Source organism: Trachemys scripta, chromosome 19 (genome assembly GCF_013100865.1).
Source record: "Trachemys scripta elegans isolate TJP31775 chromosome 19, CAS_Tse_1.0, whole genome shotgun sequence".
Taxonomy (NCBI): Eukaryota; Metazoa; Chordata; order Testudines; family Emydidae; genus Trachemys; species Trachemys scripta.
The window spans coordinates 3,716,610-3,744,184 of record NC_048316.1 but is presented as its reverse complement, the minus strand read 5'-3'; the positions used below and the strand labels follow the sequence as shown (position 1 = coordinate 3,744,184).

The window sequence follows — 27,575 nt, the reverse complement described above, 5'->3', positions numbered from 1 at the left end:
CAATGCCTTTGATTCTTCTGTACTCTACTGTTAAAAACCAGCTCATCAGAAAAGTCACGAACAAGTTGGAGCAGTTCTGTTCTCTTCCACCAGGGCCATAGGAAGTGAGCATCTTGTTGCTGTATTTTCTCTGCCGAGGGGGTAACGCTGTGCAGTCAGCTTCCAGCATCCCCATGCACATAATGAAACACAGGAGGATGTATCTGTGTTGGGCACAGTATTCCAGCAGCACCCCCCTAAGCTTGCTACTGACTCTGCCGGCAGTCCATCAGCAACAGAGCCCTGGGCTCCAGGGTCAAGAGGCCATTTGTTCCCAAATGAAGTCTCCATTTCAGAAAATAATTCAGGCTGGGATGCCCGTCAGCAAAATAGCAGAAGCAAAGGGTTGCTGCCGGCACACCTGGGCCTTTGAAGAAATTCCTATTTCAATTACCAAGGAACTTGGCTCTCCCCCTATGTGGGTATTTTACACCAGGCAAATGGGGTGGCCATCAGATAAAGGATCACATGCCAACTTAACATGCACTGGCTGTTCCACAGTCCAGTCAAGCCCAAAGGAAGGCTCAGATTCTCTGATGGAAAACACTCCCACTCCTCCTGACTGTCCAGGATGGATACAGAGCCAGCTGAAAACACAATCTAATGTTGACAACAAACTCTTAAAGCAGCAAAGAGTTTCTTGATTAACCTGAAATTGCATTTCTGAATGAGAGCAAACCAGGGTTTTTTTTCTTTAACAGGATTATCTGAATGAGACTTAAAGCCTTTTACGCACTTCTTAATTGATACCTGTAACAATAATTAAAGTTCCTTACAATAGATGTGGCATGAAAAATCGGCTCTAACATGCTGACCCAGCAGCTGAAACCTCGCTGGCCACCATACCAGGTAATTAGGTGCTTTCTGGCGCACCAGAATGGTGGGAACTCGTCACCTTGCCCTCTTCAAAGTGCAGCATTAAGCTGCTCATTTATTCTGCAGCAACAGAACTAGTACAACAATTTAGGAATGTAGCAAACTGCCCTGTTTCCCCAGTCCTCTTCTATGCATTCCGGACACAAAGGCTGAAGCGTAACTGTGTCCTCCCAACCCCAGATCTTCCCCCATGTCCAGCCCTTCTTAAATGGCTGATCAGCCCTTCTCAGTGGGCTCAGACCAACCCTTTACCATGGCTAATCAGCAATCTGGGGTAGAGAGACCAAACTCTTCCCCCCGCCCAATGGTTCTAAAACAGGAAGGAAATAATACTTACTTGAATTTTCCACCTTCCTTAAATTCATCAAAGAAAGAAAAATATAGCAGAACTCCTTCACTTAGAGTACGTCCACACTGGAATCCCAGGGCGTGACTGCAGCTCGTGTACAGCTTTAATACAACTAGGGAATGAACAGCAGCAAAGTCATTGTAGCACAGACTTCAGTGCAGGCTGTACAAGCCCACCTAGAACTCTGGGTAATTACTCAAGCAGCTAACCCAGGGGTGGGCAAACTTTTTGGCCTGAGGGCCACAGCAGGGTTCCGAAACTGTACAGAGGGCTGGGTAGGGAAGGCTGTGCCTCCCCAAACAGCCTGGCCCCCTCGCCCTATCCAACCGCCCCTGATTCCTATCTTAACTGCCCCACCCCCTATCCCCGCCCCCTGACAGGCCCCCCCCGGGACCCCCACGCCCTACCCCCCCCCCCCTCCTCCCCGCCCAGCCCCCCCCCCCCCCCCCCGAACCTCTGCCCCATCCAATCGCCCACTGCTCCCTGTCCCCTGACTGCCTCCTGGGACCCTCTGCCCCTTATCCAACCCCCCCGCTCCCCACCCCCTTACCATACCGCTCAGAGTGCCAGAACTGGCGGCCGTGTCCCCAGGCCAGAGCCAGCACTGCCCGGCAGGAGCTCGCAGCCCCGCTGCCCAGAGCGCTGGCGGCACGGCAATCTGAGGCTGCGGGGAAGGGGGGATAGCAGGGGAGGGGCCGGGGGCTAGTCTCCCCGGCTGGGAGCTCAAGGGCTGGGCAGGACGATCCCATGGGCTGGATGTGGCCGGCAGGCCGTAGTTTGCCCACCTCTGAGCTAACCTGCACTGACGCCTGTGCTACCATGTCTCCACTGCTGGATTAAAGCTAGCTTGTGTATTTCTATACAGGCCGCAATCTGAGATTGCAGGTTACATATGCCCTGAGTCCCAACTGTCTACTACAGCACGCTCGGACAGTGAGCTATGCCAAATACTTCACAGGAAGGTGCACAAAACCCATTAGTGGGCAATTATCAAATAACCTGCCCACAGAGGAAACTTCTTCCTTTCAAATAATGATTGGCTTATACACTGACACACAAAAGTTTCTATTCCTACCTGATGTAATTGAGGATTATCTAATTATTCATATAAATGTCCAATCCCATTTTGACTACTACTAAGGTCTTGGCCACAGTGATATCTAATGGCCATGAATTGCACAATTAATTATGCATTGTTGTAAAAGCTTTGCAATGCACTGTGATTAATCGTTCTATCATGGCACTTTTTCCAGACTGCCAACCAAATAAATGTGTTGATTGATTGGACGTTATGGATGGACATTCCCAAGACCCCTTAGGAATAATACAATGTACATTGTTCTTACACGTTTCTTTTGTATAAATTAGGTCTAAAGCAGTGCTCAGAGTTTTTGGCCTGCTCTCCAGCCGCAGCTTGCTACCGAATAGCATATCAGCCAACAAGAAGATTCTGAATTGCATAACATAAGAAGTTCAATGACCTTCACAAGAGAGAATGTGTGTATTGTGTTAGGAGCTAATTACACAAAGTTTAACAGTTCAATACCAATAAGACCTGACATTAGACATAACAGCTCTAGCTAGTCCTTTCTGATGTAGACTCTGTAAATGTTTAAACAACATCTACATGTGAAAACATGTACTGACACCCTTGCTAGAAATAGCTTAACCATTGCTGTCCCCTTCTACTGCTGGGCTCCCTCTGGCTTTTGTCCAATGGCTAAAGGTTCAGTTCACAGGAAATGACCCCAGGGTTGCTTTGTTCAACCCAACTTTAATCAGCTTCCTTCTCGGATTCCAACAAACCACTTCTGCTGGTGGTGGCCAGGAATAAAGGCCATCGTACTTTATATTATGGAGAGATAGGGCTGTATTCACAGCAAGTCATGACAAGCACTTCCTTCCCAAACATCCCATTCTCAAAACATAACAAACAGGAGCCAGAATATGTGTAGAGCAAATTAATGGAGCTGTGCAGATAAAACTGCAGCTTGCAAAGATAAAGGATGCTGGGGTCAGGAAGCAAACATCAGGGAAAACATCCTTCATCGCCTGCTCCCTCAGCTTTAAATTCAGAATATGTAGGAGGAAGGTTTAAAGTAAGGGTCTGGAAAGGCTACTCACCATACTGACAGCGGGGTCCCTGGAAACCAGAAGGGCAGCGACAGAGCTGAGAAGATCCTTCCATGCAGTTTCCTCCATTGAAACAAACTCCATAATTGCAGACAGCTGAAGGGGAGGGAAGAAGGAACAACATGAGATCATAATTGTACACACATTAAATTAACTTCAACGTCCATTCATCATGAAGGCTCCCAGAGCCCATTATAAACGTAAATAGATATACAACCAATACACAACCAACCGCAAAATGCATCCCCCTGTGGATTAAATCAGAGCAGCAGTTTAATAGCACACAAAAAGAGTCCCCAGAAATCCAGGAGAGGAGAGAAAGAATATCTGACCTTGTGACCATGTTTGCATTCGAAGCATTTATCCAAACTGAAACATGGAGGGGTGGGGGGGGTACTGAGGTTTTAAACTCCAGTCTTACAAAGCACCAAGGGGTCTTTAATGACTGACTGTTTTATGCCTCATCTGAAAGGTGATTTATCCAGCACCAGTGATTCCCTTATATCCAATCTGGGGCATTAATTCCTAACTGAATCAGAAGAAACAATGCCACTTACTGAATCATCAACATCACTTTCTACAGTGCCTACAGATGGGTGTTCCTTGGAGGTACCCCATCTCAATGCTGACCCAGAATAACCCTACTTAGCTTGTAGAATACAAGGGGATCCAGAGGAAAGAATATGTGCCGTAGTTTACAACAACTGGGTTCAGTTAAAAGTGGGATCATTAGGATGAAGAAGGTGGCACTGCCCTGATTCTTCCTCTGCTAGGCAAGCTCCACTTTAGCAAAGGATTTCTAGAAAGCGGCAATTATTCCAGGGATGGAGAGAGGCTGGAATCTTATAAATGAGAAAAATCTCAAGCATCAGTTTTTTTTCTTTCAATTAATCAGTGTTTAACCTGTCCACGATCCCCAATCACGGAACACAAATGAACATTTTAAAATTATACATTCTTTTTCAAACACATTCTTCGAACAATATTTCCCTGATTTATTTATCTGCCAAAAATGAGAGTCCAGGGTTCTGTTCCGTGTTGCTCCTGCAACAATGGCTGACATCACTAATGCCAAAAGCAGCAGGCAGGAACTACATTCCTTGCATTCCTTACCCTGTATTAAGGTGCTAGTGACTTCAACAGAAAACCTTATACTTGTCACAGTTAAAAAGCCTTTCAGTTCCCTTCAAAGCGAGGGCTGCCCACAAAGAGAGAAACAAGCACTTAGTATCATCTCTCAAGTGTATTTGATTCATATCGGCATTTGTGGGGGATTAAGCTCCAGTGCAGAAAGCATGAGGCTTGAAATGAGAAAAGTTCTTCTCCTGGCTCTGTCATTGGGCAAGTTACTTCATCTCTCAGAACTTTCGTTTCTCTATCTGCAAAACGAAGACAATACTACTGACCCATCTCACACAGGTTTCGAGAGGCACCGCTCATTAGGTCACTTGTAAAATGCTTTGAGATACTTGGATGAAAGATACTAGGAAAGTGCAAAGTATTACTCTTTAGATAAAGTTTGTAAGGGACAAATTCTGGGAGGGGCTGAGCATCCACAACTTGCAGATCCTAAGCACCTCTCCAGATCTGGCTACACATGAATTAAGTGTATTCTGTGGAACAAGCTTACGGAAAGTAACATATCCTATGGCATAATCACATAACCAACATTTTGTTTCTAAAAGGACCATTAAAATCAGCTTGGTCTGAAACACGTTTTGCTCAAAGTTGTAGCTCATCCAATGTAATTACAGTAAAAGAGTGAGAATCCAAAGGGGCATTTTTATGAAGGCCCGGGGTTTATAAAAGCCAGTTGTTTCCCTGGACGAGGTCCATCTGCACAGTACCAGAAACCATTGCACTGAACACAGAGTCGATGACAGCAAGTAGCTCTCTCTATCTTTTGTAAACTTCCTGTATTCTGTGCATAACAGCAGGCTGGCAGATTTCAGCCAGCTAAATGGCTTTAGGGCATTCTGCAGTGGAGCTTAAGGTCAAATGAATGAGACATGTACAGCCCTCCAAAAGTACTGCTATTCTGCAACTCCTCCCAAGCAGAAGAGCATGACCCTTATTCAGCACTGCCTGCACCTTCACTATTAAAAACTCAGCATCCTGGCCAAAACCCCAGTTCAGGTATAAATACACTCTGCCCCTGAAATGCCTCAAGCAGTTTCAGTTGGATATGATTTTCTTCTTCACTTCCTCTTCTAAACATCTCCATAGTGTTGCTGTGTGCTAACTGCTGCCTTCCAACCTAGAGTTAGCTGTGTCTCAGCAGTGAGTGAAGTGATCTTCATGTATTTCTGACCTAATTCACTGCGATGGTATGTGGCTTAATAAGTGCTTTGAGACTGTCAAATGAAAGGAACAATAGAAATACAGAGTCCTTATTTTTCAGATAGCACCTTGGTGTGCGTGGCGCTAAACAGAAATAAAACTAGGTTCCTACCCCTAGGATCTTACACTTTAAAGTAGACGAGACATTAGATTTATGATGTTCATAATCATTTCTATACTATGCAAATTATGTGCATTAGCAAGTTGTTTACGTGGCACTTGCGTGGCACTTGCACGTGAGGCTTGGGCCAGGCTTTAGGGCCACCATAGAGTGGTAACCTGAGAGCCCTGAGGCTGCTGCTACAGTGTGAGAAGTGGATGCCACCACAGCTCTGCCAACAGAACAGGCTTGGGTTAACATTTACAAAAACCCATACATGACTTAGGACCCTACGTCCAATTATCAAAAATGACTGAGGCACTTAGGTTTCCAAGTGCCTCATTCACTTCTGAAAATAGGATTTAGGTGCTTTTGAAAATTTTACCCTTGCAACCATCTGTGTCTGTGTGCCTGGACTTCTCCCCCAACCAGACAGTGCGATACTGCGGGAAGAACCGCCCCCTTTGTTAAGGCAAAAGTTATAACTGCGCTTTCTTTTCTTTCAAGCTGAAGAACCTGGGGACCACAATGGACGCAGCATGTTTGTTCTCATCCATGTGCCATTGGAAAAACACTTTCCCGTATGAAAATATCCATCAGTGGTAACTGCAACATATTGCACTTCTTGGCTTGCAAAGAATATTCCAGCCCCAATGTCCTCCAGAGCGGCTTCAGAGACCCAGACATTTTATAATACAGGTTCCAGCTATGCTTAAAATGCTACGCAGCAGCTGCGCTGCAGTGGTGCATCAGAGACTCTCTTCTCACTGTAGTAAACCCGCCTCTGCAAGAGGTGGTAGCCCAGTCTTTGGTTTGCCCCGCCCCCCAACTTTTCATAGCTCCTCCCCAGTCGGTGCTGCAGTGTTCACTGCAGGGCAGAACGGGGCTCCTAATCACAGCATTGTCAGAGCCTCCACGCTCCCCAACAGCCGACAGGAAGCAGCAGCCGTGGCCTGGGACAAGCTTATCATGGAGTGAACCGGACCCTGATCCCTGCCCTGAGACAGCCATCAGTGAGACACCCCCCAGCCCACCACCCCACTCCCTGGGATAGGCCTGGCCCGCTAACCCCAATAAGCAGCTGCAGCCTCAACAGGGAGACAGAAGCGAGGATGCTGCACAACTTTGCCCGCCCCCCTCCAGAATTTTTCTAACATGATATCCTTGGTGCCATTCCTTGTGCATTCAGCCTTCCTTGATGGAAGTGATGATACTTCTCTAAATACCCCCACATTTCTGCTCCCTCTGTGCCTTCAATAGCAAATTCTTTGCTTTACGGTTCAATTAGGAGCTCATTTCATACATTTTTAGAGATGTATCATCTGATTGCTGGTCCAGTTCCAAATTTCAGAGCAAAGTGATCTCATGGCTCCATCACACTGCTCTGCTGACACATGTGCAGCTCAGCACAGAGACAGGCAGCATGTGTTCCTGTTTGAAATGTGTCCCGTCAAATCTTCAGAGAGATCCTTTCATTGATTAAACAGGTGTTGAACTGGAACCCATGGGAAAACTAAACAATGAGTAACTTCACAGGTACTCTGGAAACTACTCTACAACGGATACTTAAACAGATGATGCTCTGAGATTTGGGGCTTATAATAAGTAAAATGTTAATCTCCACTGTCTAGAACTTTCAAGGTCTGGAATTCTGTATTATATGTAAAAAAAAAATTCTTTTTTTACATAACTAAAAAAAGGTGAGATTTGAAAGTCAGCCCTAGTTTTAATAATGCCTCACGGCCACTAAAAAGCTGTGGGAACACGAAGTCTTGCAATCTACTTGGGCTGGATGAACTCTTCATAACAATTTGTTCAACAACTTTAGCAATGTTTTCTCTCCATGAATTATCTGCAAACAGCCAAATTCATGTAATGGTTTGAAGTTTTCCAACAAAGAAGTATCATTCCTTACAGATTACTTACACCAAATCTATTGCTTTGGGTATTCATTATTCCATCAGATGTATATATGCAGCATCCGTATCTGTATAACACCACCAACAGGTATCCATACTACAAAACTGTTTGTGCGGCCATCCTGAAAGCTCTTCATGATTTGGGGAGTCATTCAATCAGAGAGCAGAAACATTACCATATTACGCAGGTGACCAATCACACAGTACAAAGAGCGAATACTCTAAGCAGTAGTCACAGCAAACGGTTCATGAGAAATCCATAGGCAAAAATATAGTCACTTAATCCTTTTTGCTGGAAATATTAAATAAACATTTATACAAATCTGGCCATTTGCTGATAACTTATGAACAGAAAATATTACTGAATTTGGTGAACTGTTTGTTATGAATAGCGATTTTATATTTTACTGCAATGATGCTACAGCTTTTTTGTTAGCAGAGTCTGGTAAAAAGGAGGACCCATTTAAGTAATGAAGATAAGGATGGTTTTCATGATGATTTGACTAACTCCACAGTACTGATTAGGAATAATTATATACAAGTACATTAGCTCTCTAATGCACCTTAAAATGCAATGCAATATGTTTCATTTATGACTTTTTTGATTAGTTCTTTGTACAATTCTCCATCAACTCTTTCCTAAAGCAAAGGTAAATTTGTATCCACAGCTGCTTTTCCTGGCAATTCTTTGCTGCTTTCCCTCCAAAAAAATGCATTAGAATTGTTAGGTGTGATCTACCTTTTGAGAACCCATCATAATGAAATGCTAACATTCCAGGGGCTCCGTTAGCCTGTGTCTGATCAGCGTATCCAGTATGGTTCCCAAGCAGACTCCCAGCACTTCCTCTACACACTTTTGACAATGCATTGAGTGGTTACAATGAGTCTGGAAAGGAGGGAGTGTATCTCCTCTGTTTCCTGTCTGGCACTGGGGCTTTTTCTGGTTAGTCTTCATATGGTCTCATTTTCTGATTCCATCTTTCAATAAAATCTTAATTTCCTTTTGCATTTCTTCTTATTGTTTTTGGGAACATATGTCCACTTCTGGAATCTGTCCCCCATATTTCTGGTGGAATGAATCCATATGCAATCATTATTTTTGTTCGTTTGTTTTAACGTAAACAACAGCTATTTCCTCTACTAGTGAATTACCTTGATTATTTACTCTCAGAACTAGCCCTGTCCTTGAGGGAACGTCTCTAGGGAGTAACTGGATATATTCATCTTCATGGACCATTCACTCCCTGGCCCTTTCTGTTGAAAGTGCCAACAGACAAGAGGTGGGGATCACCTAATTGTTAACTGCAATGTGAACACCTATAGATTGGCAACTGGACTGACTTCACCAGTTCACACAGATCAGACATTAGATGGCAAAAACTTTCAGTCACTACCAGCTAGGGAATCATTTGAACCAGAGACCGAGAGCTGAAAAGCTGCATTTCCCTTCCCAGCCCCTGCAGCCAGCTAGTTTCTGGGTGAAAAGCGTTGCTGAAAAATAACTGGTTAACAAATCAAGAAAATTATACTCCCCCAAAACATCAAACCGTCCCCGAGTGGGATGCGTGAAAGACCAATTACATCAGAGCGGATGGACTCCTGCATCTTGCAGCAGGAAGACTGCTATATAATAACTATTAAACCTTCTCTTTCAAGGCTCAGGATATTTTGTCCCTGAGAACCAGAGATTAAATATGCAATTAATTCTCTGTTTCTCCAACTTCTTCTTTTGGAATTCCAATGGAACCCTGTTCTCAACTTGCTGCTTTCCACTGACAAACCCAGTGTGTTTAACTCTCATTGCAAATTCTTTGCTCAAAATAATGCATAAACAGCAGAGCTAGTGTTAGTGTTTATTGAGCAAATACTGAGTGTTTAGAGAAACGCAGATACTCCTAACTGCTTTGCTGGCTGGGTGATAGAAAACATGGCACCAATGATATCATCTCCTTGCTTGTGGGTTAATATGACTGGACAGAGTCAAAATTAAAAGAAGATTTGATCCTGTCTCTATTAGTCCTCTGGGGATGAACTAAACTGCCGAGGTTATTCCCCACGGTTAGGCAAAATAGCCAGAACTATGACTGTAGAGGATAGTATAGCACTAAGGGTCTTAACTATTTCGTAAGTAGGCATTGTCAAGAATTTGGAGGGTTTGGTTTTTATTTAAATCAGCAGAAACTACTTTCTACTGGAAAGTCACAGCATCACCATTCTAGCAGGTGAGAAAATGAAACTGAGTATAAACAAAAAGTAAAACTGAGCAGTCAAGTTTCATTGTTCTAGCCAAGTCAAGTGCAAAAATATACACAGACGGTGAGCATTCAATCAAGTTTTTGAAATCCCTTCTTTTTCATAATCTAAATTATTGTTAACACCATAGTTAGGGGAAACATTTTTAAATATGGAAGGTTCTTTCCCCATTAAATGTCTGATTCCTAGGATTTACCTAAGCACAAAATAATTAGTTAATACCTCCCACTAGGATAAAATTAATCTGGACAGAATTGTGTAAAATAAGAAAACAGACAGCCTTTGTCTCTTTCTTTCTTTAAGTCCATACAAAGATTTGGACTATAAAATTGTCTAACTGGGGGTCTTACAATGCTGTCAATCTCTGTAGCAGTGGACTGTCTCCTCCCAAGAGATCATATCCAGAATCACAACTCTTCTGGGCAGGACATAACAATGGTTTGGGGCGGGTGTTTCCCTTCCGGCTCTCCTGTCTTACTACTACTTCGGTCTCCTTCTCTCCGTCACCTCATAACCACTTCTTGCACTGACTAAACAAATTCTGTAACAGAGTCCAAAAATACGCTTTATAACGGAAGTGGATACTAATACATTTCACAAGGGCAATCACAAGCCAGATAATTATTAACACAGGGCAGGTGGGGGGGGGGGAGTGTACATGTATCTGTACATTGTACTGTATGTCTAGATGAGTGAGAAAGTTTGCAGCTTTGTGCATCTGAAACAGACCTCTACATAGTTCCTGATCCAACAGTTCTCACTCAGTCTTTAACTCCAGTAGGACTTTTGCTTGAGTAAGGAGTGCATCCTGGACAAGACTGGGGCAAAAGCAAGAGTGCAAAATGATGTATTACAGCTTATGCATTCCAGAGAGGAATGTACTGCAACCGCCAATTCTGTCGTGATCATCCATTTTAGGGGCCCTCCTGTCCCATTGATCCAATTTATGAGTCCAGAGACCATAATTATTCAAGTAGTTGAAATTACAAGAGACAGGGCTGGTGATCCAAAAATTATTGGCTCAGAAACATTAATTTACTAGAACTAGCAGAGAAAGCAAGTGACCCTGACAAACATTAACGGTTCAATTCAGATTGTACTGGACTCCTTTGACTAACATGGGCTGCTGTCCTGCATAATCACTGAGTGAAGCTTGACTGCCAGCAAAAAGTGTCACCTCGCAGACATATCGTGAATCTTTATCAGACCAAAACCCTGTTCCCAAGGAAGCAAACAGGAATCTTGCCACTGACTTCAGTGGAAGCAGGGCTGGGCTGAGAGAGAAACAGAGACAGAGAAGCCTTGTCTATACTTCTCTTTAAGAAAGTTACCTGCTGCTGTCATCACGTCATTCATGGCTGCAGCTGAGCCAGTGCTGAATACAGTTTAACTAAAACTGTAGCTATGGACAAAGCACACTAAGCACCTTTCCAGACATTATCCTCAAAGCTTGCTCAGAGCAGGCATATATCGGGTTCTGTCTGTGCTGGAAAGTTAGAATTCTCCTTCATCTTTTGGACTGAAAATATAATTGTTCCTCTGTCATTCACCTCCCTCTCCTAATTCCTGACAATATCACAGTTTGTTTGCAGTGTAGCTGTAGCCCTTTTGGTCCCAGGATATTAGAGAGACAAGATGGGGGAGGTGATATCTTTTATTGGACCAACTTCAGTTAGGGAAAGAAACGAGTTTTTGAGCAACACAGAGCTCTTCTTCAGACCTACCCTGAGGAAGAGCTCTGGGTAGGTCACAAACTCATCTCTTTCACCAACAGAAGTTGGTCCAATAAAAGATATCACCTCCCCCACCTTGTCTCTCTAATATCACAGTTTGACATTCTAACTCAGTGATGATTTAGATACCTGGTTTGATGTTATTCTATTTAATCTTAGTTGTTCCTCAAATCCATCAATGAGTCCAGGTGACATAGAGGTGGTACTGAGGAAAGCAACATCTGATGCTGACAGACTTTATTGTTGGCTTTTGTTTAAGTATATAACACTTTCCCTCTCTTGGGAGCACTCCTTTTGCTTCACAGTTTGGGACTGATGCTTTCTTAGGGTGCATCTAAATACACTAAGACTTGTGGAGAGCACAGGGGTTATTTTTTGGTTTGTTTTAGTTTTGTCTAGCGCTAGTATGGCTATCAGCAGGACTACCTACACAAAACCATGGGAAAAATACCTGAACTTACCATTACCAGCACCAATAGTGCAAAAAGTCCTACTGTAATGAGGCTTTAATTACAGTTTCAAAATTTCATCTTTGAAGGTTCTGCTCCACTAGGAATTATTGATATTGCCGAATGCTGTTCTCTGTTAAACAATCATCATCATCATTGGATTCCCAGTTTGAAACTTTTGTGATCACCAGCTTGTCCCTCTTCCAAATGTACTAACTTTAGTGTCCTGGACTCAGGTTAAAGAGAAACTTCAAGTTTTTCATTTGCCAACATGCAGCACCTTACTTCACGAAGAAATGGTTGAGGAACGCACCGATTGTGAACCTATTTATGATATAGAGTGTCCTCCTCCATCTCTTTGCCCCTGGGAAATTACATGCTGACCCAGAAGTTTCTTGTGTGTTTACGGCCACCCCTTGTAAAGTGTCTGTGATTCTACATTAATACTAACTGAGACAATAGCAGCAGCACCTGCTGTCATCATCTGTGCTCCTTAATGCAATACAAACATTTGTGGAAAGGCAATTCTTGCAGTACTGCTGGCTCTGTATTTATGACTTACCATAAAGGAAAATGCTGGAGAATTAAATACATCTCCAGCATGGCTTCATACACTTTGGTAACTGATCGTCTTCAGCTATTTAACGATGTTTGTAAGGCTCTGAAGGGACGATGGTGACACCTGCTGGCATGATGTACTGGGCTCAGCCATGGGCACCAGCACATGGAAGAACTCCACAGCAGACAAGCACTAAAGCCAATTCAAGCCCTAAGACGGAATTGGTGCACTGCCCTTCTTCACTGTCAGTGACCAGGCACACAAAAGTGGGTGGTTAAAACACAGGCAAATATCCTAACACCTGGGGTCTGCTGAAGAGCAATAATCACCCAATAACTGTGTAGGTGGAATAGCTCCTATCCCCATCCCTCCCACCCACCACTTCTCTAATTCAGCAGGAACCTCTCTAGTTCCTATCTGGTTTCAAGGATTCTGATGCGCAATTCCTGGGAGGTCCTATTCTTCACACATTCACTCCCAAGATTCAAATTACTAGGACAAATCAAAGCAGTACACTGTGCACTGAGTGTGCATTACTCCCTCCTGGCAACATAGCAATATCCAGTCTGTGCGTTCCCCCATTCCCCGTCACCCAAACTAACCATAGTCACTATTAAAATAGCAGGACTAATGGCTCTCCAATTCACATCCATTTGTGCCATATTATAGTTAGCAGGAATGCTCCAAAAATGTCCCCATAATTCTTGCAGATACAATCATTTATATACAAAAAATAAAGTATTTGCACGTGGAAAATGTGCAGTTAAGAGTATGAATACCTATTTTGCACATGCCAGCAAGAGGCTATGCACACACAAATGGATGAAAATACTGTAGTCAATGCAATTTCAGAAACCCTTTGAAAATTTGCTTTTAAAGACACACTCATTTTAAGACAGCATTGTGCACCACTAGGACACAGGAAACCAAAACCACACAGGTATCAACATGCCAGGTGTGGAACAATATCTCTTCTCTAGCTCACAGCACTGCTAATACTTGCACAGATAGGAATGTGACCTGCATGGTAGCAATACGACATGTGACCAGAGAGAGGTGTTTGCTTGGGCACTACGGGTCCTCTTCCTTTCCCTCCTTGCCCCATTCCTCCTCCCAACTCCTGTGTCCATCCTATGGAATGAACACAGGGAATCTAACACAATGTGGCCTTTGTCTCATTAACTGGTGCCATCACTCCCCTGTACACACACACCCACACTAAAAAATTCAGAACGTTGAAAAGTTTCTTAAATTGCACAGAGCTCATTGTCAGCTCACTTCAGATTCGCTGAAATACACTGCTTCTTGAAGTTGGACTGGAGAGATATAAATCTAGACTGTGACAGGGCCTGATGCTGGGAAGAAATGTAATTATGTCACCTGGAGCAACACAAAAGGAACATCTCTGAGTCCTGGCAAAGCAGATCTAGGTCAAGGGACGGGGATGTGCAATGGAACTCTGCAGAGTCACCTGGCTCCAAGGAGCAGTTCACAGGGCCTTTTAACTTCTTGGCAAGATGGTAACTAGCAGATCTGACATAGGAGCTTTTGAGAATCAATCAATCAATGGTGTAAAGGAGATCAAAGCATTTTTTATGTGAGCCCACAACCAGAGAGTAAAAGGACAGAACAAAAACTCCAGCCTGTGGTGAAGACATATTTCTGCAACAGAGAAGGAGTGGAAGGGGGAAGGAAGAGAGAGGCCATGTGTCAGATAAGCACCTGAAAGGAGTACATGGAATCTACATGCTAAAATTCTGTGTCTAGGCTGCAAATGTTAAAAATAAAGAACAGGAGTACTTGTGGCACCTTAGAGACTAACAAATGTATTTGAGCATAAGCTTTCGTGGGCTACAGCCCACTTCTTCGGATGCATAGACTGGAACATACGGCAAGAAGATATTTATACATACAGAGAACATGAAAGGGTGGAAGTAGCCATACCAACTGTAAGAGGCCAATCAATTGAGATGAGCGATCTATCATCAGCAGGAGAAAAAAAAACTTTACTTTTTACTATTTTTTTTTTTTTTTTTGCAGCTTGACCCAAAAAATCAAGGAATCTAAGGAACAAAGCCAGTACTTTCATTTACGTCCTTAAGAAGCAATGTACTAGAAGAGAAATAATGTTAATTAACAAGGTGACTGATATACAGCAGCTGACATCATTGAAAATTCAGAGGCATTTCTGCCCTAGGTTTTCAGGATTTGTATTTTTATTATACAACAAGGAATATTTATTGTAAATACATACATACATTAAAGTTCAATGGTTCCTGCTGCTTACTACTCAACCAAAATCATAATCCATTCTTTGTGATATCATAATGTTCACCACAGCAATTGCCTGTGATGTTCAAAAGAAAGAAAAGAAAAAAAATGAGGATTTCAGGTGGGGATTAAGCAGCAGGATTGGGTGAAGTCCCAGGGAACAAAAAGCCTGTTTTCATGCACATGTCCTTAGCGGGGGGAGGGAGAGACACTATACCAGAAAAGACAGAATTGTGTTTAACTAAACTGTGCTTCATGGAAACTTTGGGAGCAAACAGCTCTTGAAATCACAGTTACCTGATTGTTAACTCTTATTATCACTCTGACTTGTTGGCCTTGTCTCCCACAGAGACCCACAGGATTAGACTTTATAACTCACTCAGGTATGTAAAATGTAACCAGCTGGAGATTTCCAAGGCCCAGGGGATACTGGCTGTGTCTACAATGAGCTTTTTTCCTCAAAGCCTCCCAGCATGGCTACAAGACCAGTCCAGCTCCACCGGTGGAAGCAGCAGCAGCAAGAGTGCTGGGGTCAGCCAGCTGCTCTGCATCCATCCCTTCTTAAAAATATACTTTTCAACACGAATCAACCAACAAAATACATCTGCTACCAGTCTGGGACCGACTCTTTGCTGGTCAACCAGTGCATTAAGTGTCTGAATTATATTTGTCTGAGAAAACCCTAAAATAGATGGATCTATCTGTATTTTCTGTATAATTAAGGGCTGGATTCTGAGCATATATTTCACTCTCACTAAAGTAAATAGTAACTTAAGACGCTAAGGGCCAGATTTGTAAAGGTATTTAGGTGTTTAGTGAGGTTTTCAGAAGCACATAGGTGTCTACAACTCCTTGATTTCGATAGGTGTTTGGTGCCTAGGCACTTCTGAAAATCCCACTAGGTGCCTAAATACCTTTAAAAATCTTTAAGGCCCCAATTTCTGAGAGTATTTGGGTTTTGCTCTGTTCAGCTTTGCAAGGCCTAAGTGACTTCATCTGTCAAGTCCCATTTTCAAAAGTGACTTAGGCACTTAGGAGCATAAAGTTTGCTGCTTGTCAAGTTTAGACATTTTTCTGAAAGATATGCTCTAGTTCAAACAGGAATTAATTCAGGAAGATCCCTGGCCTGTGTTATGCATTGGTCAGACCACATGATCACAGTGGCCCCTTCTGCCTCTATAAGCTATGAATCTATGAAGGCTGAGCAGAGCAAAGCCTAAATGCCTTTAAAAAGCTGGGCCTAAGCATCTTGTATAATTGAGTCTTGAAACTGTAAAACCCAGGAGGAGGCACCACTTCTTCCTCTACTCAAATTACAGTACCAAGCACAACGATGATACTGCACAAACATCATCTCCATATTCTCCCAAAGGAGCCTAAAGCATTACACAAATTATATAGCTGCACCACCACTGATATGCAACCACCTCGAAAATGGAGCTTGGCAACTTGACAGACTACCCGCACATTTGATCTGCTTACAACACTTCTGACTAAAAAGGCAGCGTGCATCTAAAATGCATCATCATCACGCAGAGTAGACTTGTTCCCTGCTGTCTTAGACATGCCAAATCTCCTGAAGCTCTGCGCTCCATAAAACATCCCTCTATTTTCCATATTGGAAAGCAGGCTGTATTTGTATCGTGGAGAAGGGGGTACGTACCCCATCGGCATCATCCCAGCCCATCCGCTACAACTATAATAAGCTGCATTGTCACTCACTGCATCCAGGGCTGGAATAGTGCTGTTGGGTTCTTGTAATGCTCAGGGCTGGAATGTTAATAGGCAGAAACAGGAGAAAGTAGTGACTTATTGGCCACCCAGTGTAAATCTTATCCTAACTCCAGATCAGCGGGAGAGCGAGCACTGGCATCCTGTTATGCACTGAACTACCACACTTTAGTTTCTGTATTATGGTTGTTTCCAAAGAGAAACTAGAAAGGGAGTTTATGGGGGTTGTAGCACCAGACAGTTAGTTAAAATAAAGCAGCGGAGAGAGAAAGAAAGGCACGACGCCAAACTCTTCGATGCACGTGAGAGATCACTACCTCTTACTGGGAGTTATAAAAAATATACCATGCTTGCCCTCCCCCCATTCACCATGTCCCAATGAATACCATGCAGTCCTTGGCAGTCTCAGGGCAGCAATGCTTTAAGAAACAATGACAACTATGTGGTGAGCCACAATCCCTATTTCCCAATTATGTTTCTAGTCTCTCACTTGGCACTTCTAGGAACCTTTTATTGGAGGATCTCCAGGCACTTTACAAATACTAATTAACTAAGCCTCAGAGTGCTCCAATGAAGTATATATTATCATCCTCCTCGTGTGTACAGATGAGCAAACAAAGGGGCAAAGAGATTACATGACTTGCACAAGGTCAGTCAGTGGCAAAGTTGGAGGCAAGACCTCAAGAGTCCTGACTCCAAGGCCCACTTTCTCTAACCATTCGATACAGTAATTCTCACTTAATTCCCTAGACTGCTCCCCATTATCCCTCAATATTCTGGTCAATATATTGTGTTTCCACTGGAACTATACCTACGTTTGTATAACTGCAGTGCTACTGACTATCGGTATATAATCAATACGAGATTTGAGGGCCTCTCACAAGAAATCAGCTATCATGTGACACAATAACATTACCCCAGGCAAGCATACAAGAGATTTATATTTAACAGCACAGTAAGAGGCACCATAACTATTCTGTAATCTCTGTAGGGTGACCAGATGTCCCAATTTTATAGGGACAGTCCTGATTTTGGGGTCTTTTTCTTATATTGGCTCCTATTACCCTCCACCCCGTTCCAATTTTTCACACTTGCTGTCTGGTCACCCTAAATCTCGGACTGCAGTAGATCCAGTTGCCCAGACTCATCAATGTTCCCTTGGCTCAGGATTACTCTTGGAGAGGTTAGGATGCGCTCCCCAAGACCACATAGGACAGTTTAGCCATAGAGGCATTTTGCAACATCAAGGCTGGGAGTCAATTGATGAGCTTTTTGGAGTAGTGACAGTGTAATGGATACAGCTGGGAAATGTCAGGGTTGCTTGGAATTAAGATGAAAATGCAAGTATAAAATCAAAGGACCTAATGATGAGCCCTTAGCAGAAAGGTAGAGGGAAGGGAGCTCTGAGCAGATAATTTCCATTGATATGGAAAGAGGTATCAACCATAAACAGGAGGAGATTATTCCAGTTCTGTGTAATGGCTCAGTGAGGCTATATTAGGGACACATCTTAGCGGTCAATCCTTCAAATTACATTCTTTGTCATGTTTGATTATAATTCTCTTATCGTGGTGTTTTATCAGACTGCAGTCAATTATGATCCACTACAAAATGGAGAACTAATTTCCCCATTACTAAGTTTCCTGCTATTCTCTTTTTACCACTGATAGCTACATGCATTAAATATTGACTCCGATTTTCCTACTGAAACACAATTGGCTTCCTAAATTCCCACTGTATGCTAGGTCCTGACATTGTCCTTTATCATGCTTTTCCTCCACGGCGTAAATTCCTCCTGTTTCACCATCCACACACACACACACACACCCCTACCCCTGACACAAAGAAATAACTTCATCTATGTTAACTGCTTGCATTTTTTCTCTTCTCCTACTAATTCCCTATGGGTTCAGTTCTCTACTCAAAGGGTTATTACATAAGTGAATAGAAGGCAATAAATGCTGAATATCAAGAAACAATTCCTGAGAGTTAGATTATTAGATTGCTGGAGTAGTATCACAAGGAAATGGTGGATACCAGTTCACCCCTTCTTGTCATACAGGAAAGACATACACCTGGGTCCATCCTTAAATGGAGCTTGGTGTGCAATCTCAAAATAAGTGAAAGCACAAAAATCTCACAACAAAGATCAGGACAGACTGACCTCTCCATCACAATGACTAAAGGTTGAATCAGTGGAAGAGGGAGAGGGAGAGATGACCACCCACGTAATTCAACCCCAACCAACCCAGCAAAGAAGATCAGGAGTACCTGGAGAGGAATAATTTAGTTTTGTGATGCTGGTTTGTTTCTTGGAGATGTGCTCTGAGTGTCACATCTTTAACCCTATGTTACAGGAATCAGTAATAATAACTACAGTTCCCCTTTCTTTCAAAGGCACTAAATCAGCTATATCTTGGTGTCTCTGGAGACTCTCTTCAAAATGACCATCAACTGGTCAACTGAGCCCAGCAGAATTCCAATTTTTCTTAAAGACACAGTGTCATTATTTAGTTAAACTTCACAGCACTATAAATGTCACAATTTGTCCCGCCTCTGTACCTGCTTCAGGTTCAAAGGGCTCAGGCAGTTAACTCTGAGAGGCAAACATTCCCTTGTCATGGAGCGGAGTAGATCATGACTGGCAAAGCTGAGCTGTATCTTTACCTTGATTTAAATCCCATTCTGACCCATGTCTGAACCCCCACCTTAGACCTTAGAGACATTATAGCTGAAATACTTAGCCCGGGTGCTAGTTCTTGTTTTAGAGTTTAAGTATTTGACCACTTTTTATTTTCTCCCCAAAAGACTGCTTAATAATACAAAAGGTAGCATTGAAGTTAAAATACCCCTATACCCAGACTAATGAGACTGTGATGAAATGCTGCCTCAGAAATCCATCAATCTTCTTAGCTAATGTTTAAGTCACTTTTTATGACTATGTAGCCTTGGGTGTCATTACAAACCCATACATTTTACCTGTGGAGAAGCTCAGAAACCCACTCATAAAAATCAAGTTCTGGTGGCTCCTCTTACAAATGTCAGTTTTTATATATTCCTTCCAAATGCACAGGTCTTTCCCCCCCCCCCTCCCAAGTATAAAGACAATCTGACCAAGTATCTATAGATATTTTCCTTGGGATTTCCTATCACAGATATATTCCATGCTGCATCTTTAGTAAAGTCCCACAACCTTAAAATATCACCAGTACTCTAGTCCTACAGGAAGAGAGCATCTTTTTTTAAGAGGACGTCAATATTATTCAATGGAATTCTCTCTGCACGCAGGAAATAACCTTCAGGCCCGGTGGAACGTTAAGGCTCTTCGGGTTTCATTCTCTGATCCTGTGAGATCTCATAAGCTAGATAGAGTCAGGTTGGCTCAGTGTTTGGCTGTGCATCCACAAGGAACCTCTAGATGCTGCATGGAATGGTACTGACAGTGCAGTAAGTGATGCTCTTCCCTACAAGTCAGTACAAGGAAGGCCCACCGCTTGGTTCTAGGGGATACTGGAAATACGTGACTAGATATGCGTTCTACTCCTGACCAGGCCCCAAACTTCCTCTGAGGCTTGGACAAGTACCTTCACCTTTCTGTTCCTCCTTTTCCCCAACTGTAAAGTGGAAATAATAATAATATCCTATTCCATAAGGGGCAAAAGGGGCCTAAAAGTCTTAATTCACTAACGCTTGTAAAGAGATCCTCAGACAGAAGATGCAACATATGGTTTTCCACTGTTACACAGTGCAGCTCTTTACTGTTAAACAGTTCCTACCATTTCATCCCAGGCATGGCTGCTATTTAATGGATTAAATGGTTGTTGTGTATAGACTACAAAGGTTAATTAGAATCTTTCATAAAAGATGGTATTCATATTGTATTACACTATGAAATGGACAATAGCTACCATATAGAAATACTTGCTTTTATCAGGGTAACGTCTGACCCTGAGGGTGAGGGGAGGGGGGAAATCACTATTCTCTGGCTCATTCCTTGGCAATGTTATTTATGTTTAGGCATGAACTTTAAAGCCTAAGTGAATACTTAACCCTTCCCTATCTGATAGGAGCCAATCCAGCACTTCCTACTTCAGGAGGGCAGAAGCTGGAAAGCAAGCACTGCCAGAAGGACGATGAGCTGCAGGCCCTGGGGGAGGCCACCCCATTGCTGAGCAGCTCCTGCCCAGAGACAGCCCTCACAATTCCAGCTGGTGAGTAAAGGCGCAGGGCTGCAGAGAGCTGCCTGGCGGCTGCAGGGCTGAAATAACAAATCCCTGCAGGCACAAGGTGCAGCAAAGGCTGCACTCACCAGCTACTATCAATGGATTGTTTTGTTGTTGATTTGTGTGTGTGTGTGTGTGTGTGTGTGTCAGGTGACATCGAAGTTTACAGACAACTACTCATTTAAATGCAACCTGCCAAGCCCACCTATTACTGTTTCAAAAGACAAGGGGTAGAGGCTTACAGGAACATAGTAGAATAGGTTTCCTGGGAAGTCAAATACAATAGAATAAAGTTAACTGAAAAAAGCATTTTCCATACACTGTACCACAACATACATGTTCATATGAGTTAAATATGGAAGAGATCATCCAGGACAGAAGATAGCTTTTCAAAAGAGGATACATCAGATCTTTAACCAAAATTATACTTGATCCTAGGCAAAAGGTTCACCCCACAGTATTCTTGCCAGCAAGTTAAAGAAGTATGGATTGGTTGAATGCACTATAAAAGGAACAGAAAGCTGGCTAGATCGTGGGGCTCAACCGGTAGTGATCAACAGCTCCATGTCTAGTTGGCAGCTGGTATCAAGCAGAGTGTCCCAGAAGTTGGTCCTGGCGCTGGTTTTGTTCAACATCTTCATTAATGATCTGGATGATGGGATGGGTTGCACCCTCAGAAAGTTCGTGGACGACACTAAGCTTGGGGGAGACGTAATATGCTGTAGGGTAGGGATAGGGTCCAGAGTGACCTAGACAAATTGGAGGATTGGGCTAAAAGAAATCTGATGAGGTTCAACAAGGACAAGTGCAGAGTCCTGCACTTAGGACGGAAGAATCCCATGCACTGCTACAGGCTGGGAACCGACTGGCTAAGCAGCAGTTCTGCAGAAAAGGAACTGGGGATTACAGTGGACGAGAAGCTGGATATGAGTCAACAGTGTGCCCTTGTTGCCAAGATGGCATTCATAGGAGCACCGCCAGCAGATCAAGGGCAGTCATTATTCCCCTCTATTTGGCACTGGTGAGGTCACATCTGGAGTATTGCGTCCACTTTTGGGTTCCCCATTACAGAAAGGATGAGGACAAATTGGAGAGAGTCCAGTGGAGGGCAACGAAAGTGATTACTGGGCTGGGGCACATGACTTACGGGGAAAGGTTGAGGGAACTGAGCTTATTTAGTCTACAGAAGAGACAAGTGAGGGGGGCTTTGAAAGCAGCCTTCAACTATCTAAAGGGGGTTCCAAAGAGGATGGAGCTAGGCTGTTCTCAGTAGTGGCAGACGACAGAACAAGGAGCAATGGTCTCAAGTTGCAGTGGGGGAGGTCTAGGTTGGATATTACGAAAAACTATTTCACTAGGAGGGTGGGGAAGCACTGGAATGGGTTACCTAGGAAAGTGGTGGAATCTCCATCCTTACTGGTTTTTAAGGTCAGGCTTGACAAAGCCCTGGCTGGGATGATTTAGTTGGGGTTGGTCCTGCTTTGAACAGGGGGTTGAACTAGATGACCTCCTGAGGTCTCTTCCAACCCTAATCTTCTATGATTCTATGAACAGAAATACAATTTAGCCCTCTGAACTGACAAAACAATAAGCTTCCAGGAGCCAAGGGGCAAAGTACACATGAAAGTCAACCTATTAAGGAAATTAAGTTGTTATATGAACATATTTGCTGTGGACCAAACCAACACACCTTACAAAATAATCAAGCCTTCCCTCATGAAGACCTGGTACAAGATTTTTTTCGGAGGGTTGTGCAGCCCATGGTTATGCACCAAGCAGAGTTCTGACATATTTGCAGAATAAAAACCAACAGCTGAGCATGGCTGCCAGAGTAGGTCCTGCTGAGTGCTGTTTAACTGCTCACTAGATGATATGCTAAAGCTAAACAGAGCTGGCAGTGTGATATGTAGTTCAGTGCAGGGTAACTCACTTTGGAGTCTTTAATAGGCCATTTGTGACTAATAAAAGCTCCCCTCTTAATAAGGCGATTAGAATTTGGCTGCTTTCTATGCACCCCTTGGGGATGCTCAAAGTGCTCTTTCAACCCACCTCAGTCTCTGATAACCACCCCCACGCCAGACTTAACATTTTATTCTCCCTCTTTAGCCACAATCAAGCCTGTGCCTCAGAACCTGGAAGACAAACGAGAGTCATTAATAGCACAAGAAATGCTGGCACTGAGACTGGCTTGTACCCATCAAAAAGTCATAAAGTACTGAATCACCCACTAAATCTTTCTTCCTGTTCCTCCTCGTTTTCCCTCCTTTTCGCCATCCTCAATTCCTCTCCATCCTACAGTTTCATTCTCTGAAATGGAAGGAGTTAGCAGGGGTGCCCAGACACAGTGTCTGTTACTGAACTCCAATCATTCCATTCAGGTTAAGAGCTACCAATTGTACAGACTTGACGAGACCCAACTTTTCAGCATCCTGGAACTAACAGTAGACATCGTGAGGCTACCCAGACACACAGGCCTTGTATTGCACAGCAAGGACCTTAACTACACTATTCAACCCATGTGGAATTTATGTGACATCTCAGATGTCATCTGAAACTAATAGTTTTAGCTCAAAAGTCAATCTTATCAGTTATCATTAAGGAAAGGAATCTGATACCATACCATGAGTGAAAAAGGCTGTCATGACTTCTGACCTTTTCCCTCTCTAAACTGGGCTGTGCGGATGAATGGCCCAGGACAAAGGTGGGTGAAAATGCAATAAGGAATGACATGGTAACAGAGCTGCAGCGAAGCAGCATGGTTTGACTTAAGTCAAAGTGATTTAAATCACATTTTAATCATGATTTAAATCATCAAGCAGGAAACCTCGATTTAAATAATCAATTTTCATCTTGTTTTGCAACTGTATTTTTTAATTATTTTGCTAAAGAAAGTTTCTAACCAATGAGACTCAATCTATTTAAAAATATTTTCATTTACAAATAGACATAGCCCTTTACACAAAGTTTGGTACTTTTTCCTAACCATATGAACACAGTATATCTATACATATTTAAACAATTACATAGCTTAACACACATTTATTCAGATTATTGTTTACATATTTCATTATATTAGAAAATGGTGAATAATGCACTTATTATGTGATCATTTTTACTTGTGATTTGTATCAAGCTCTATTTGGGTAGAAATTGGCATTCAATTAAAAGTGTATAAAAACAACATTGTAAAACTGGTATATTAGTTAAATAAAAAAAAATTAAAAATGTGCTAGACAAGAAAAAAAGCAAGTTTATTGAGTCATTCTGCATTTAAAACTGATTTATTAAACAAAAGGAAGTATCTGTAATTAGTAAATTGAGCTGATTGTTTCTGGTGACCATGTCCTTCAAGACTTTAGAACTAGTAGATCTCATTCTCTCACACCTAGTTTTTCTCATAGATTGGACAAGCTTGCCTTTCAACTCTTGATGGTTTCTTAACTTTGACTGAACTAGTCATTCAATTGAACTAGCAGAATAAACTGAAATGAAAAAAGGCTAGTGGTGTCAAAAGCTGGTAAAAGGAATTCAACACTCTCTGGTTCCAGGTGCTTTAGCCAGTGACTGCCACTAGTTCAGAGGTTTGACTTTTAAAGAACTTCTGCAGCAAACATGTACACCTTAATTTTTATTTATTTACTTTTTATTTTATTTAAATGTAGTTTAATTACAAGTAGTTTAGGCCTTATCATAATTTCAAATTTTAATTTTAAGTAGATTTATCTTAAAAAAGAAAAATGGATTAAAGTAAAATAATCCAATTCAAATTTTAAAAAAATCTCATTTTTTTAATCAATCATCACTTGTTTTCCACTGTGAGCAGAAGGGAGGAGAAAAAGCAGGTAATCCACAAGGGAATTGAGCACTACACATTTATAAGGTGAGATCTGACAACTCCTGGGAAAGTTATAAGCCCAGCAGACACAATTGCAAATGGCACAGGGGGAGGGGAATAGCAGGGAAATCAAATATTCCTCAAGAAATTTTCAAATCTCTGCGGAGCATTAATTCTTTAGACCTCTTCCTTAAGTGACATTTTACAGGGTGTTTCTATGAAACTTTCCATCCATTTCCTAATTATTCATTCCCAGCAGAGATGCTGAACTCTGTGGGTCGTTAAGCAGGCCCCAGCCTGATGGTACTGCATAGGCCATTCTCACACCTCTAAATACTTGGACAAGCACATTTTGGAGGCTGGAATAAGCCCTCAGTGTTTCAAGTCAGCTGTAAGCCTGCTAAACAAGGAAGAGGCAGAGTTATGGTATCAGTTGCCTAGGCAAAGCGCTCTCCTGCCAGGCAGGTAATACAGCCCTGGGGGAAGCACACTCTTCAGGGTTGGGTTAATAACCAGGCAGATACCGGGGCCTTGGTCTCCCATAATATTATTTAGCAGATCCTATCATACATCAGATACTACCTCATGACTATGAAAGAGGGAAACTACAGGCATGACTAAGCTATGGGCACAAGTATAAGAACACAGGGAGTATAAGAACAAAGTTACGGTAATAGAGCATCATGCGCTTCTGCTTTTAGACAGACGGAGGGGTTAGCCTCACAAAAGCAAGCGAAGAGATTTGTATAGGAGCATTCAAGTGCCTGGAGGAACGAGCATACTGTGGTGAAGAAATGTTAAGTCAAATCGGAAGACAGAAAAAGATGTTCTTGTTGGCTTGATTCTGCCTTATAGTTCTAACTATATTTTTTGCCACTGATGGCCTTGCCCACATGTCTGCATGGAGCAGGAACAAGATCTATTACATCTCTGAGGACAGACACTCAACTAAAATAATTTGGCATAGCTCCATTACTTCAACAGAACTACACCAATTGACACCAGCTGAGGACCAGGCCCTGAGCCTTCTGTGTTACATGAGGTAGTTTCCACAGCAGATCTTGCAGAATTCACAGGTTACTGGGCACACTTCTCTGTCAAAGTAGTTCTTCATTCATACAGTTTATTCAACTCATTTCCTCTCTCCATCCTGACCCCTCCCCTTCTGATTCAAGGATCCATACAAGTCTCAACAAGAACCAAAAAAAACCAAAAAGTTCACACTAGAGAACGGGGGGACTGGGCAAAAAAGTAATTACACCCATGCAAGCCAAAAAGCTGGAGATGCTACAGGGCACCCTCAGGACAGAATATTTTGATACATGAAAGAACAACAGACTTATACATCAATCACAATATGTTGCTGATTGAAGCAGAAAGCCTGGATACAAGTCACTTGCCATCCCACAGAGCAGTGTTGAATGGTGGGTAGATAGAACATTTAGGATAAACAACAGCAGCTCTCTCCTATTGTGGTTGACAGTGGTGTGCCAACTTTAGCCACCAGGCTTAAGCACTCTGTTGTTGCTTCACCGGGTTCTAACAAAGTTTGATCAGACAGCGCAGACTGGACCAAACCATGTTATAACTGGGGCCAAAAACCTAGTCTATAGTCCTTGTCTAATGCAGTCATGGTTACAACACAGCTGTCTCCTAACACAGTTAAAGCACAGCTCTCCCTTGAAGTACTATTGGGACCTCAGTGCGTGCCATATCATTAAATACCACTATAAAGCCTCACAAGCGAGAAATATGCTATGGGCGTATTGAATATGGAACGTAGGAGATGGAGCATCTATATTTTCACTTTGCTAGGGGTATAAACACAGTTTTAAGCTCAAAAGAAACTGAAGATAAAAAATAAAGAAGGCTGAATGTAAGATCCAGAAAGGTGCTTGGAAACCCAGTGCACATTTTCATGTGAGCCCATGCCAGATGTGATCAGTGAAAAAACATTTGACTTCGGAAACTGAAACCCTTCTGCCACAAACTAAACAACAGCTCCACATTATCAAGCCAGCCCTTTTGCATTCTAGATTCTCCAATTCTGCCAGAATTTCTACTGAAGTGGGTTTGGGCCAGCAACGACCCTCCCAAAAGCCTTCCTTTTCTAAAGCATCAGACAGGTCCTTGTTCTTGTCATCCACAAATCAAAGTTCATCCCTCACCTTAATTTCTGGTAACAATTTGGCATCTCCCTCTTTTTTTATTTTTCTGGAGTAGCAACAGCCTCATTTTCCTTTAGTCAGGACTCAACCTGAGTTCCTGCCCATATTGGCTCCGCCTGCAGAGACACCCAGGACTAACCAAGCTGACCCTGGGAGCTGTTAAAAAGGAGATAAAATAAATGAGCTGCCTGTGACAGGGATACTCTAAGTGCTCAGGGTTAGCCAAACACAGAGGCAGCCAACAGTGGAATTGCTGGAGTTATAGGGAGTCAAGAACTTAAACAGCCAAAGCAGAGATGCAGGAGTGGACTTGCAGAGTTAACCAAGACAACAGGATGGTATGGGAGAGCGCGTTGCAGCCACAAGCCTCCTATTTTTTCACATTTACCCCCCTTGCCACCAAAATATTAATTTAACTGGTTACCTGAATCACCTTTCCCCCTCTCCCCCCCTTGAAATCTCAAGGCTAGTGAACAGGAAGCAAGAGAAAATCATTGACTTTGAAGTCTGCTTTTCAGCCTCCATTGCAGGCACAAAGCAAAAACTTCTAGCTTTGTTCCTCCCAGGAATCATAAGCAAAAATACCCAAACAAACAA

The 27,575-nt window shown here is 42.7% G+C and overlaps 1 protein-coding gene across 1 annotated transcript in view; it reads right to left on the bottom strand.

Annotated features, from left to right (window-relative positions):
* Positions 1-27,575, bottom strand: part of MEGF6 (multiple EGF like domains 6) — a 245,461-nt gene that overhangs the window by 191,866 nt on the left and 26,020 nt on the right. Inside the window, exon 4 of the mRNA XM_034753186.1 lies at positions 3,389-3,493. Coding sequence (XP_034609077.1) covers positions 3,389-3,493 — 105 coding nt within the window. The remainder of the gene's footprint in view (positions 1-3,388; positions 3,494-27,575) is intronic.